This window comes from Bactrocera tryoni, unplaced genomic scaffold (assembly GCF_016617805.1).
Source record: "Bactrocera tryoni isolate S06 unplaced genomic scaffold, CSIRO_BtryS06_freeze2 scaffold_242, whole genome shotgun sequence".
In the NCBI taxonomy this organism is placed as follows: Eukaryota; Metazoa; Arthropoda; class Insecta; order Diptera; family Tephritidae; genus Bactrocera; species Bactrocera tryoni.
The window spans coordinates 153993-167682 of record NW_024395969.1 but is presented as its reverse complement, the minus strand read 5'-3'; the positions used below and the strand labels follow the sequence as shown (position 1 = coordinate 167682).

General features: G+C 35.3%; 1 protein-coding gene across 1 annotated transcript in view; it reads right to left on the bottom strand.

Moving 5' to 3' along the window:
* Positions 1-174: 174 nt before the first annotated feature.
* The window catches only part of LOC120780228, a 37464-nt gene continuing 23948 nt past the window's right edge, over positions 175-13690 (bottom strand). The window contains exon 2 of the mRNA XM_040112479.1: positions 175-1721. Within this exon, the coding sequence (XP_039968413.1) occupies positions 1681-1721 (41 nt within the window). The 3' untranslated portion in view covers positions 175-1680. The remainder of the gene's footprint in view (positions 1722-13690) is intronic.

The following is a 13690-nucleotide window of genomic DNA, read 5'->3' as shown; positions in this document are numbered from 1 at the left end:
CAGGTCTTATTAATCGTTCTTGTGATATGAAGTCTGCTACTTTAACGGTAAATTTCCTGTTACTTAAAAATCACTCCAAAGTTTTATGCAATTCGTAAAGTAAAACGTTTTTGATTTTCCATAAAAGGCCTTCATGCCAGACCTTATCGAACGCCTGAGCTACATCTAAAAAAAAAGCTGAACAGTACTCTCTGTGCTCAAATGCTTTCCTGATTTCGTTGGTATATCTATTTACTTGCTCTACAGTGCCATGTTTAGCTCGAAAACCGAATTGGTGCTTTAGGATTATATTATATTTTAGAAATATAGGGTTAGAGCCTTACCGGTATGTAAGAAAACGGCTGTGTTGAGTATTCCCCAGGTTTATCTATCATGATGGTCTGTGACGTTTTCCACGGAGTTGGATAGTATCCGAAACCAAGATTTGCATTAAAGAGCAAAGAGAGCACCGTTATAGCAATATTTGGGAACTCAATTATCATTTTTGGAGTAATATTATCCTGTCCTGATGTCTTTATCGGATTTAGCTCTTTTATGATTCTAGTAACTGCGAAGTAGAAGTCCTAATAAACACAAACAACTCGCTAGCGGTATTGGGCAAGGTTGGCAACTTACAGTTGTTCTTTGAGCAATTGGGTTAAAATAGCTTTCATAGGTGATTTGCAAAGCAATTCGCCTTTTCCTCATCACTATGTGCCCAATTACCATTAAAGGCATTCTTAGAGGCATTTTGGAATCTACTGGTGGCTTAAAAGATTTTTGGGCTTTCCAAAGAGAGTATAATTTTCGTCCTTTCTCGCGTTTAAGCGCTTTTTTAACTTACATACAACAGATTTCAGTTGAAGCAGAGTTGAAAGGGAGCGACTTAACTGCCATTCACGTCTAGCTCGCGTCTTCTCATATACGAATTTTTCTATTTCATTATTACTGATATTTCCAAAACCAACTGGTTTATTATTTCTTTTTGGTGCTGCCAATACAGCTGAATTAGTTATTACATCATTAAATTCTCTTATACTTTATTCAATGTCTCTTCCTGTATTTATTTTGCAATCAATATTGATGTGGCTGCTGATATAATTTCTATACTTCAACCATATGATTTTATAAAAGAAAAACTTTTGGGTAAAATATCATGAGCTGTTCGTATAATTTTATACGTAGAGGTGAATGATCAGATGATAAGTCTGTACAAGTATCAGCTGTCATAAGCGATTTATCTATATTTTTGACTACAGTAAAATCTATTAAGTCAGGTATTTTTTTACAATCACTGGGCTAGTATACGTATGTCGACTTACCAGGACATATAATATCCATTTGTTATGCTTATTCATAATAGTGTAGTATAGCTGCCGTCCTTTCGGATTAATAAGACGAGTTTGCGTTGTAATCTCCACCTGCTAGAAATATTGAGTGTTTCAAAATAGTCTTTAAATTCGATATCTGTAATTTTGAAAGGAGGTGGACAATATATAGCCGCAAGGTTTAAGTCACAACCCCGATTTTTGGGTATATTGTTGTAGCTTGTAACTGATGTGTAGCATGGGATTCTAGAGCATAGTGGTTTAACTGATTTGTAACCAACACTGCAGTGCCACCACGTGCTTTTCCATCCGGATGATTTGTAACATACCGTCTAAATCACGGTTCACGATGGGGAGAACCTAAAATAATTTTTCACCAACTCGGTTGAGATGGGAGACATTCACCACTGTATGCTATAAAAAATATGTGAGATATTAGATACTTACTATAATAATACCCTAAAAAACTAAATGTATTACAACAATAATATAATATATGGAAATCACATTTCATCAATTAAATTTTCATACGCTTCTATCATTATATGTAAGTACAATTCAAATTAAGGTATTATCGTTCATCAGTAACAGAGAACGTTCACGGCGCGAAGAACGTAAAAATAATTTGGCTAACTCGGTCGAGATGGAGGAGTTTCACCACTGCCAGTTCGGCAGCAGAAACTTTAACATTTTCGCTTGAACAGAGCTGAGCTTGGAATAAAAATTATGCTCAAAACTAACAGACGTACATACTTATGTTCGCTCCTTTGCTTATATTGTTATACGTTTATATGCAGCCATGTGTATTCGTATGAATTATTTTTGTGCATATTAGTGAATACATGTGCAATTTAATACATTTAAATTAAATTACTTTTTCAGAGCAATATTCGTAGGTAATGTAAAAATAAAACCTATTTTTTAATTATTTTTTGTATTAGATATATTCATACATACATATTTATATAACAAACTATCATAATATTATTTAAAAAATGAAATATATTACAATAGTGATAAATGAACATAAATCGTATATTTTATCACTCAAAACTTACATACGTATACTCACATGTGTCATGACCACATGGGTTTATGTTCGCTTTCCCGAAGAAACAGTAAGAAGTAAATATGTACGAAGATGTATGAGCGTGCATACATATCGACGCAGATTTTTGCGAGTACGGAAAAATATTTTAGAATTGACAAATATTATAAATTGACAACAGCTATATTGCCACGTTTCTGACTTTTTTCTGTGAAGAAACATCAGAAAGTTATTCAATTTATGATTTTTAGCTTTCGCCATCTTCCCGAAAAGACGCTTGTAGGCAAAGGCATGCTCGGGGAGATGTAATGGTATTTGTTTTTATGAATGAAACAAGTTTGCCTGTTGAAAGTCCGCTTGCGTTCATGAATGAAAATATTGTTGTTGTGTGTTTTTCTACAAATTTGGTCATCGACTATTTGGCTGCCATATTGACTTGTGACGCTGCTGATGATATTTGAGTCGATTGTTGTTTTTGTAGAAGAATATTTGTAGCCTATGCGGGCGACATATGTATGTATTTACATGTGTGCGCAGATATGTATATACTACATACGACGTAGGCTTGTGTAAGTTAGCACCAGCTAAGTTGAAACCAAAGCTAACACCTACACTATTGCGCTAAGTCAACAATTACAAAGAACTGGGAAATAGCCCAGACGCGCCCTCTGCAAAATTGTCAATATCAGCAGCGAAATATCCGGTATGCGCCGATCAAAATTCTGGATCGACCTAAAAAAGGAATAAGCAAAATAAAACACTTGCAACAACATCCGGCATGCGCCGACCAATACCAATTGCTGACACAGGTAGAAATAGGGTATATTTAAGAGAGAATAAGTAGAATTAAGTTTTTAGTATTAATGTTTTGGTGATTCAATAAAGGTCTTGCGACCAACGAAAAAATCTTTGTTTTAGACTTGTACAATACAAGTCGATAACTGGCGCCCGAGTCAAATAAGCTCGGCGGAGTCTAGTCGTTGAAAGTGTTAAGAGCGTTGAAAGTGTCAGAAATAAATAAAGACCCTTTTTTTTAACGTGCAACAATAAAGTGCCACAAACTAATGACTTTCAATTTTAAATTTGCCATAATAAAGTGCCAAAAACAAATAAAGACTTTAAAAAAACTGCCACATAAAAAAAAAAAAAAAAAGCACCGAAGAAAGAAAGACTTTGAAAAAGTGTGCCACAATAAAAACGGCTCCACACAAAAAGTGAGATAATAACACTACAAAGAAATTGTTGAAAACTACATAAAATCAGCATAAAGTGGCGAGAAGAGGAACGTGGAACTTCCTTGACGCCCCAACGACAGCACGACACCAGCCGACCCGGAGTAAAACGGCAAGGAGTAAGCAAGTGTTCCCGAGTACCGTAAAGAAAAAAGGATATCAGCACACTTACCGGCATATCTATCAACAATGCAGCTGCTACTAATGTAAGAAAATAGATTATAAGTACTAATTATACCATATAAACCCTATTCTTAACTAAATTTAATGAGATAAAAATAGTTAGAGAAGGAATTTAGATATACGTCAGAAAAGTGAAAAATTTAAATAAAGAAAAGTTTTTGTGAAAAAATAGAAAATAGTGGAAAATTTAAACAAAGAAAAATAGGTAGTAAAAAATTTTTTTTAATAAAGGAAGTTTTTGAAAAATATTTACATAGCTAAAATCTAGAAATAACAGATTGGCTTATACAGCCAAAAAAATAAAAAATTAAATATTACTGAGGCTGCGATTCACCACCCTCGGGGGGACCCTCCAGCTTATAACATAAAAAAAAACACTGCGATTCACCACCCAACTACTAACTTATCAACTAAACAAAAATCTAAAAGGATAAATTAATTATAAAAAATAAAAGGCAGATAATAACAACAAAAGAAAATGGCAAATCAAAATAATTTAATAAGACCACCCGTGTTAGGGAATAACACAACTCCCCCACCTGCCCAACAAATTTCCCCAGACTTGGCAAACATGATACGAGCTATGGTTTGAAATGGATAAAGTTCCAGATGTCGTACGATCCTTGAGAGAATTCTCAGGAAACGCCTCTGAGTTCAGCTCATGGAAAAAAAGTGTCGAGCGAATTATAAAGATATATGAACCCTCAAGGGCACCCCAAAATTTTTCGGAATTCTAAATGTAATCCGGAACAAAATTGTTGGAAAAGCGGACATAGCGTTAGAATCATATAACACCCCCTTGGATTGGACAGCCATCTCCCGTTGTCTGACCACCCACTTTGCCGATAAACGCGACATAGGCACTCTAGAATATCAAATGACGTGCCTTATTCAGGGAAGGAGCTCTATAAACGAATTTTATCAGAAGGTTTATAGTCAATTATCCCTAATACTTAACAAAATAGGATGCATGGAAATTGGCGAGGAGGCAGTCCATCTACTAACGGACAACTACCGTGCCAAGGCCCTGGATACCTTTGTGAGAGGACTTTCCGGTGACCTCCCGAGGCTTCTGGGTATAAAAGAACCCAAGACTTTACCAGAGGCACCACACATTTGTCTAAAGCTGGAAAATCAAAGCTTTGGAGCACACCATGCCAACAACCAAGTGTTAAATGCACCATCAGTCCCCAGACATCAAAGTTTCAACTCTTTCATTCCTTGACAACCACCCCCCAGCGAGAGCTCAAAGGAACTTTCATATAGACACGGACGAAACAACTTACGATCCATACCATGAAGACCAACATTATGACCAATACGACAACACCCAACAAACAGCTTACAGTCAGGAAACAGCTTACAATAATGTAGACAAAGAACCATATGACCTAACGGACGGACATATTTTAGACTGAATAGCTCTTCGTTGCCCTATTTTCGATGTAAAACGAAGAGCGGCGAAATACTTAACTTATTGGTGGATACAGGATCTAACAAAAACTATATCCAATCCGGTCTAGTTAAAAACGCAAAAGAAAATGATAACCCCTTTTTCGCCAACTCAGTTGCAGGAAAAATAAAAATTACACAATACACATTTTTAAATCTTTTCAACTTGGAAAATTGCAGACTCAAATTCTTTCTACTACCCACACTTAAGACTTTCCATGCTATATTAGGAAACGACAGTCTAAAAGAACTTTCAGCAGTCATACACACAAGAAAATATTTCATGGTCATAGCAAACACAGAAAGAATCTACCTAAGACAATTTAGTATACAGAATGTTAATACAATACATATTCGAGACGAACATCCTACAACAATAGGTAAAGACGAAATAAGCCAGCTAACACGAAAACACCGCAACCTATTCTCAGAACCGAACGAAAAACTGACATACACAACAAAAGTAGTAGCAGAGATACGAACAATTTCCGACACGCCCATATATTCAAAATCTTACGCATACCCTACCAGCCTTAAACAAGAGGTGGAAGACCAAGTTAACAAATTATTGGAGGACGGAATCATCCGAAAATCAATGTCACCCTACAACTCACCTGTCTGGATCGTACCCAAAAAGAACGACGCTTCAGGCGAAAAAAAGTTCCGAATGGTTATCGATTACAGAAAACTAAATATGGTCACAATTGCAGATAGGTACCCAATACCAGAAATAAATGAGGTTCTCTCTCAACTAGGAGAAAACCGATTTTCTCTGTAATTGACTTAAAAAGCGGTTTCCATCAAATTCCTCTTAAGGAATCTGACGTGGAAAAGACAGCTTTTTCAGTGAACAATGGAAAATATGAGTTCACTAGACTGCCATTTGGTTTGAAGAATGCCCCGTCTATTTTCCAACGGACATTAGACGATATACTAAGGGAATATATAGGACGGATATGCTATGTATATATAGATGACATTATTATATTTAGCAAAGACGAAAAAGAACACTCCGAACATATAGATACAATTTTTGACACCCTTACAAAAGCAAACATGAAAGTGCAAGTCAACAAATGCGAATTCCTTAAAAAACAAGTCGAGTTCTTAGAATTTGTAGTATCCTCCGATGGAATTTCAACAAACCCATCCAAAGTACAAGCAATAGCTATCCTCCCCCTATCCTCAGACGATCAAAGACTTAAGGTCATTCTTAGGCTTATCTGGTTATTAAATCTAGCACAAACATACCTAAATAGACTTAAACCAAAAAGATTTAAGAAGTCTATAGACACGATAGGAAAAGTATGGAAATGGATCGCGGGAAATCCCGATCATGATGACCTAGTTACACTGGAGAGCCAAATAAATAACATAGTAGACAATAACAACAATCAAGTAACAATAAATAAAATAACTTTTGATAGGATAAATAAGATAACAGCCGTTTCAAATAAAATTTTGAAAGCCGTTCAATCTAGCGAAGACATACAGCACAATGTTGCTATAGAATTAAAATACAAACTTAGAGTTATAAAGGAAGAAATTATCAATATAGATTATGCGATTCATTGGGCTAAAGCCGGAATTGTAAATTCATATATTTTATCAAACGAAGAATTAGAATTAGTTAAATCTGTAATTTTAAAGAATAATTTTACATTAAATAATGTTGAAGAATCATTAGAACTAGCAAATATAAAAATAGCTTCAAATAACACAATGTTATTTTACATAGTAAGCATACCATTAACAAATGAAGAAATTTGTGAATCAATTATAATTAAACCAATAAAAAAGGAAAAATATATTAATAAAATCCCTTTCGAGGACATTGTAACTTGTTATGATAATAAAATATTTGCCATTAAACTAAGATGTAAAGAAAACAACAATATTAGAATTTGTAATCATAGGAACATTATAGACATATGTAAGTAACACTACCTGTGTCCCACAACTACTCAAGAGCGAACCAGCAAAGTGCACATTAGTCAACAATCAGCACATCCCTTCAGTTGAAAACATCTCACCTGGAATAATTCTATTAAACCAGTACAAAGGTACAATTCATATGCAGTGCAATTCCACAATTCCACGGTTATAATCGACAACCAGAAATACGCTTTTAACGAGATACTAACCAGCAAACCCCTGCTTGCTATACTGCAATCAAATATCCCCTCAAACAAGGAAGAAGAAATTTTAAGCTTAGAAATGTTGAAAGAACTTCACATTAATAACACCAAGCGGTTGGACGCATTGAAAACAACCCACACAGCAGCCCTAGTAACAAATTTTTCGCTAACGATCACTAGCATTATCTTCATAGCAAGTTTGATTATCAAGTTAATCATGAAAATAAATTTCAAGGCAGAACCAGAGCTATCGAGCTACAATCCGAACGCCAATGAGGGCCGATATTAAAGTCGCAACACCTTACTTAACAGAACCCACAAGCCCAGTTTTTTAATCCAAACAAACGAGGACGTTCGTTTTTGGCGGCGGAAGAGTTAGCACCAGCTAATTTGAAACCAAAGGTAACACCTACACTATTGCGCTAAGTCAACAATTACAAAGAACTGGGAAATAGCCCAGACGCGCGCTCAGCAATCATTGTCAATATCAGCAGCGCAATATCCGGCATGCGCCGATCAAAATTCTGGATCGACCTAAAAAAGGAATAAGCAAAATAAAACACTTGCAACAACATCCGGCATGCGCCGACCAATACCAATTGCTGACACAGGTAGAAATAGGGTATATTTAAGAGAGAATAAGTATCGGGTGATTTTTTAAGAGCTTGATAACTTTTTTTAAAAAAAAAAACGCATAAAATTTGCAAAATCTCATCGGTTCTTTATTTGAAACGTTAGATTGGTTCATGACATTTACTTTTTGAAGATAATTTCATTTAAATGATTGACCGCATGCTGCGTCTTAGGTGGTCCATTCGGAAAGTCCAATTTTGGGCAACTTTTTCGAGCATTTCGGCCGGAATAGCCCGAATTTCTTCGGAAATGTTGTCTTCCAAAGCTGGAATAGTTGCTGGCTTATTTCTGTAGACTTTAGACTTGACGTAGCCCCACAAAAATAGTCTAAAGGCGTTAAATCGCATGATCTTGGTGGCCAACTTACGGGTCCATTTCTTGAGATGAATTGTTCTCCGAAGTTTTCCCTCAAAATGGCCATAGAATCGCGAGCTGTGTGGCATGTAGCGCCATCTTGTTGAAACCACATGTCAACCAAGTTCAGTTCTTCCATTTTGGCAACAAAAGTTTGTTAGCATCGAACGATAGCGATCGCCATTCACCGTAACGTTGCGTCCAACAGCATCTTTGAAAAATACGGTCCAATGATTCCACCAGCGTACAAACCACCAAACAGTGCATTTTTCGGGATGCATGGGCAGTTCTTGAACGGCTTCTGGTTGCTCTTCACCCCAAATGCGGCAATTTTGCTTATTTACGTAGCCATTCAACCAGAAATGAGCCTCATCGCTGAACAAAATTTGTCGATAAAAAGCGGATTTTCTGCCAACTTTTTCTAGGGCCCATTCACTGAAAATTTCTTGATTGGACTTTCCGAATGGACCACCTAAGACGTGCAGCCGCGGTCAACATTTAAATGTAAATTATCTTCAAAAAGTAAATGTCATGAACCAATCTAACGTTTCAAATAAAGAACCGATGAGATTTTGCAAATTTTATGCGTTTTTTTTTTAAAAAAGTTATCAAGCTCTTAAAAAATCACCCGATAGAATTAAGTTTTTAGTATTAATGTTTTGGTGATTCAATAAAGGTCTTGCGACCAACGAAAAAATCTTTTTTTTAGACTTGTACAATACAAGTCGATAACTTGTATGCATTATTTGTATGGGAACGTCATACGCACATATGCATGTATGAATGTATATATGTATGTATAGAGTGCGCGCACATTATATTACTGATGAACGATAATACATATCAAGATTTGTATTCATACATATGTACATATGTATGGCTATATGTGCTGATTGTAGATGTGTATGAAAATTAAAATGAAATATAATTTACCTACATATTATATTATTTTAATATATTACGTTTTTAGGATATTATGATAGTATGTCATATATATACATACATATATAGTATATGTATATACAAACATATTCACTTATGAAATTATATTATAGTAACAAACAAAAGAAATATTTAAAAAATAGCTCTTTTTCGTACATTAACTACTGAAATACGCTCATCGCATTTTGTTAGCTTTTGACAGTTCATCCGCTTGTCCGTTGTTGGACCTTCTCTATAAGTATACGTTCTCTGCTTTTACACAAAATCTCTTCGAAATATTCTCTCAAAATGGCTTAAAAAATTAAATTAATGGACAGTAAATATTTTTCACAATTTTTCTTTCGGAAAAGCAGGAAATGTCTCATTATATGTGAGGATTTTAGAGAGACTTTAACCAAATCGCCTTTTTGCGATGAAAATAGATTAACTTTACAGTATTTGAAATATTTTTACTTATTTTCTTCACAACACACAACTACATACATATTTATTGTTTAAAATTTTTTAAAATTATTTATGTTAATATTTAATGTCTATAAAACAAATCTATCATTTGAGTTAACTACATTGCCATGTGTGTCATCAACGTAGTAAACAGAATACTATGATACCTTTACTATGGTATTGTTGCTATTGGGGTACTCACAACCCGTCGTAAAGCATAGTAAAATTATAAATTTTTACACTTGTTTAAAAAAATTGTTGTTATAACTGAGCACTATATTAAGATGGCATGGACACCGGTGGGCCAACAATTTTTTTAAATTGGGCCCACTTCCTAAATGCTTTAATGTAATTATATGTGGGATTATCAACCCTGACCTGACCTGCGCACGCATGCAACCCTCCACATACACACTGAATGAACGAACTTGACGAAACGGACATCAAGTGCGCTGGAGACGATCAAATAATTGCGGCAAACACTTTAAGTGTGTTAGTGTCTTCGGCTCTCGTCGGCTACGCGTACGCTACACCAACCTGTTGTCGGCTCTCTTTGATGAAAATCAAAAATTTTGATATTTCTATTTTACGGACGATAATTTGATCGTCTCCACTCATGTTTGACAAGCATGAGCTCACTTGCAATGAAGATTTCAAGCTGAGAGGACACAGAAAAATGAAGCGAATTGAAATTGAATTGACACAGAAAAATGAAGTGAATTGAAGTAAGTCTAAAATTTTAAAATAAATTTTTTCACATAAAATATAATAAAAAAAAAATAAATAAAGTAAAATATAATAAAATAAAATAAATAACGTAAAATCAAATAATCTATATAAATAAAAATGAATCGCCAAAATGTATGTACGCTGATAACTCAAAAACGCCTGGACCAATTTGGCCAATTCTTTTTCTTAAATGTTCGTTGAAGTTCAAAGATGTTTTTTACGACGAGAAAAATTCGAATAATTTCCGGAAAACCCCTAAAAACAGCCTTTTTCTTTTTCCCATACAAACGTTACATACATACATATGTACATACATATGTATATAAAAATGAATGTTTGTTTGTTAGTAACACTAAGAGAACCGTTGATGAAATTTTTAAAGGTTGTTTGTTGTGGATCGGGAAAGGTTTAGAAACAAATACCTTATACTTTTCATGAGGAGAAGTCGGAAAATTGGACAATTCCAAAAAGTAACATTTTTCATACACATTTTTTTTCAATTTTTGTTTGTTTTGTTTTTCAATATTTTGATTTGTAAATTATTTGAATCGTTCAATTGCGGTCGCTTGCTTTTTTATTTATTTATTTATTTATTTATAATAATTCATATAACGAAAAAGAGTTTTATTATATAAATACATAAACGCAGCACTGGCTACGAGGCCTTCAGCCGTCTTGTAATTATAACTAGGTGAAAAATTCTATTTGCTAAGGGTTAGTAAAGATGTAAGTTGCTTAAATATATTTTAACAAATCGTTGGTTTTTAAGAATCTATATACAAATATCACGTTTTTTCTGAAGGTTCACTTAGTAGTTTTATGAGATCAATGTTGCCAGAGTTGTGGGCTGTTGGGAGAAGCATCGGACAGAGTGTGAGTAAGTGTTTGATAGAAGCGGTGTCATCACAAAGGGGGCAAATGGATGGGCTTTTACCCGATAGTAAGTGGGCGTGTGTTATGATAGTGTGTCCAATCCTTAATCGAGTATATGGCTTCATTGCGTTAGTTGGAACTGTTGACGAGTAGATTATACGATTTCTGGCTGGGTTTATGACCGCGTAGTGATGTTTAAATGTTTTCCATTCGCTTGCGTTTTTTTGATGCCTTTTGTGCTTAATAAGGTTAAGAATGTCTTGCTTGGACCGCGTCTCTGATAACTTCTATTATGGGATTGCGATTGGAAGGAGACGTTATTGCAGACATACACGATTTGCTGTCTGTACAGATGAGGAACTTTCCTTTAGTCTTTTTTGCGTAATTAACTGCATGAAGGATAGCAGATCCTTCAGCGGTAAATACAGAGGTCGTTGAAGGAAGAAGCCAATTGCAAATAATTTCTCCTGTGGCAGTGACAACTGCTAACGAAGTGGAATCGATGGACTTGGAGCCATCCGTAAACAATAACTTCCAGCCATTATTTGTGTAATTAGATTCCAGTTCAGCAAAGGTTTGTTGAAAGACTTCGTTTGGTGTGTTTGGCTTGGACAAAAACATAAGCTTATTCTGTAGTATTTTATCATTGATCAGACAGGGAGGATGTCGAGTGGTGAATTTGCGTGTTGCGTTACGTAAAATATTATTTTCTGCAGCGAAACTTAAGCATCTCGAAATAGCCGATTGTATTCTTGGAATTTTTCTTTTTTTCGTGGCATGGGTGATAGTTGTATTTAGTAATGGGTTGGTGTTCTCAGCCGTTTTCGCAAGAATTTGAAGCGAAGAATCTATAATTTTATTTTGAATAGTTGGTAAACCAGATTCAGCCATTATCGTTTTTATTGGCGAGGTTGGAAAGGCCCGGAGACTTCGCCGTATTGCGCAATGGTAAGGTGCATTTAAAAGGTTGATACTGCTTTTGGAGCAATTGCCATAGATGGGGAGCCCATAATCTATTTTTGAAGTTAGCAAAGCTCTGACAACATTGACTAGTGTGTTCGGATGAATAAATGAATGCTTAGACGAGAGATATTTAACAATATTTAATCGTGACATTAACGAGTTTCTGACATATTTACAGTGAGCATTAAAATTATAATTAGAGTCAAAAATTAATCCTAGTATTTTCAGCTGTGTTTTACATTCGATGTTAGTTTGGTTGTGGGTTAGTGAAATCCCGTTGCAATTTTGCTTCCTACATACATGAAGGATATGTGTTTTGTCTAAGGAAAGTGAAGCACCAGACTCCAGTGACCAAGTCTCAATTATGGCGAGTATATTAGTAAATAAGGATTGAGCTAAATTAACGTCAGAGACTTTTGTGTAGATTAGGACATCGTCAGCATAGATCTGGTGCTCAACTCCTTTGTAATTTTTTTATCATCCTACTAATATCATCGAAAGCAATGATAAAAAGGAATGCTGAAAGAGGTGAGCCTTGCGGCGTACCATTAGAAAGCGGGAGTGTTGAAGAAAGAAAACCATTTACGTCGACTTTGAGTTTTCTGTTTGTGAGAAAGTTAGTAATAAAACGTATCATGTTCTGACCTATTTTCCATTTTCTAAGTTGTCGAATAATAATATGGGCTCCAATTTTTTCGAAAGCTCTGTGAAAGTACAGAGATAGTACGGACACGTGGCTTTTGCTGGACAAAGCGTTAGTAATGAAGTAGTCTAGTTGGATTAAAGCATCTAACGTGCCTTGACCTTTTTTGTAGGCGACTTGATTCGGTGATATGAACTTGTTTCGCTGAGCATACCACATCAAGCGCTTGCTTTTTTATTCCGGCTATCCAAAGGAAAAATTATTGAAAAATATTCAGTGAAAACTTTATGTGTGTTTCAGACGAAGTGGTCAATTACTGATTGAAATTTGTTACGAAGCCACGAAGAGGTCGCGCTAATATTTGTCGGCGTTCTTTTTGCCGTCAACGTATGGCAGCCCAAAGATAGGCAAGAAGTACTCCCAAAATGCGATGACATACGTGCGGAATTATGGATCGCGGTCAATCAGCTAGCGATCGTAACGATATCACAGCACGACTTTTTAAACAATAGCTGCGATGTTTGACGGTCTTTATCTTGAAGCAACCTATGGTATATATGGTGCTGTTAGATGCTGAATGTATTCTGTTGCGTACGCACACATTCTTCTTTGGATGCGGATGGTGATTACACCAGATCAAATTGATGAAATCATTTCAGCGGAAATTCCTGATTCAGAGATAGATCCAGAATAATACGAAGTGGTGAAAACCAATAAGGTTCATGGACTTTGGGAACCTTACAATCCCA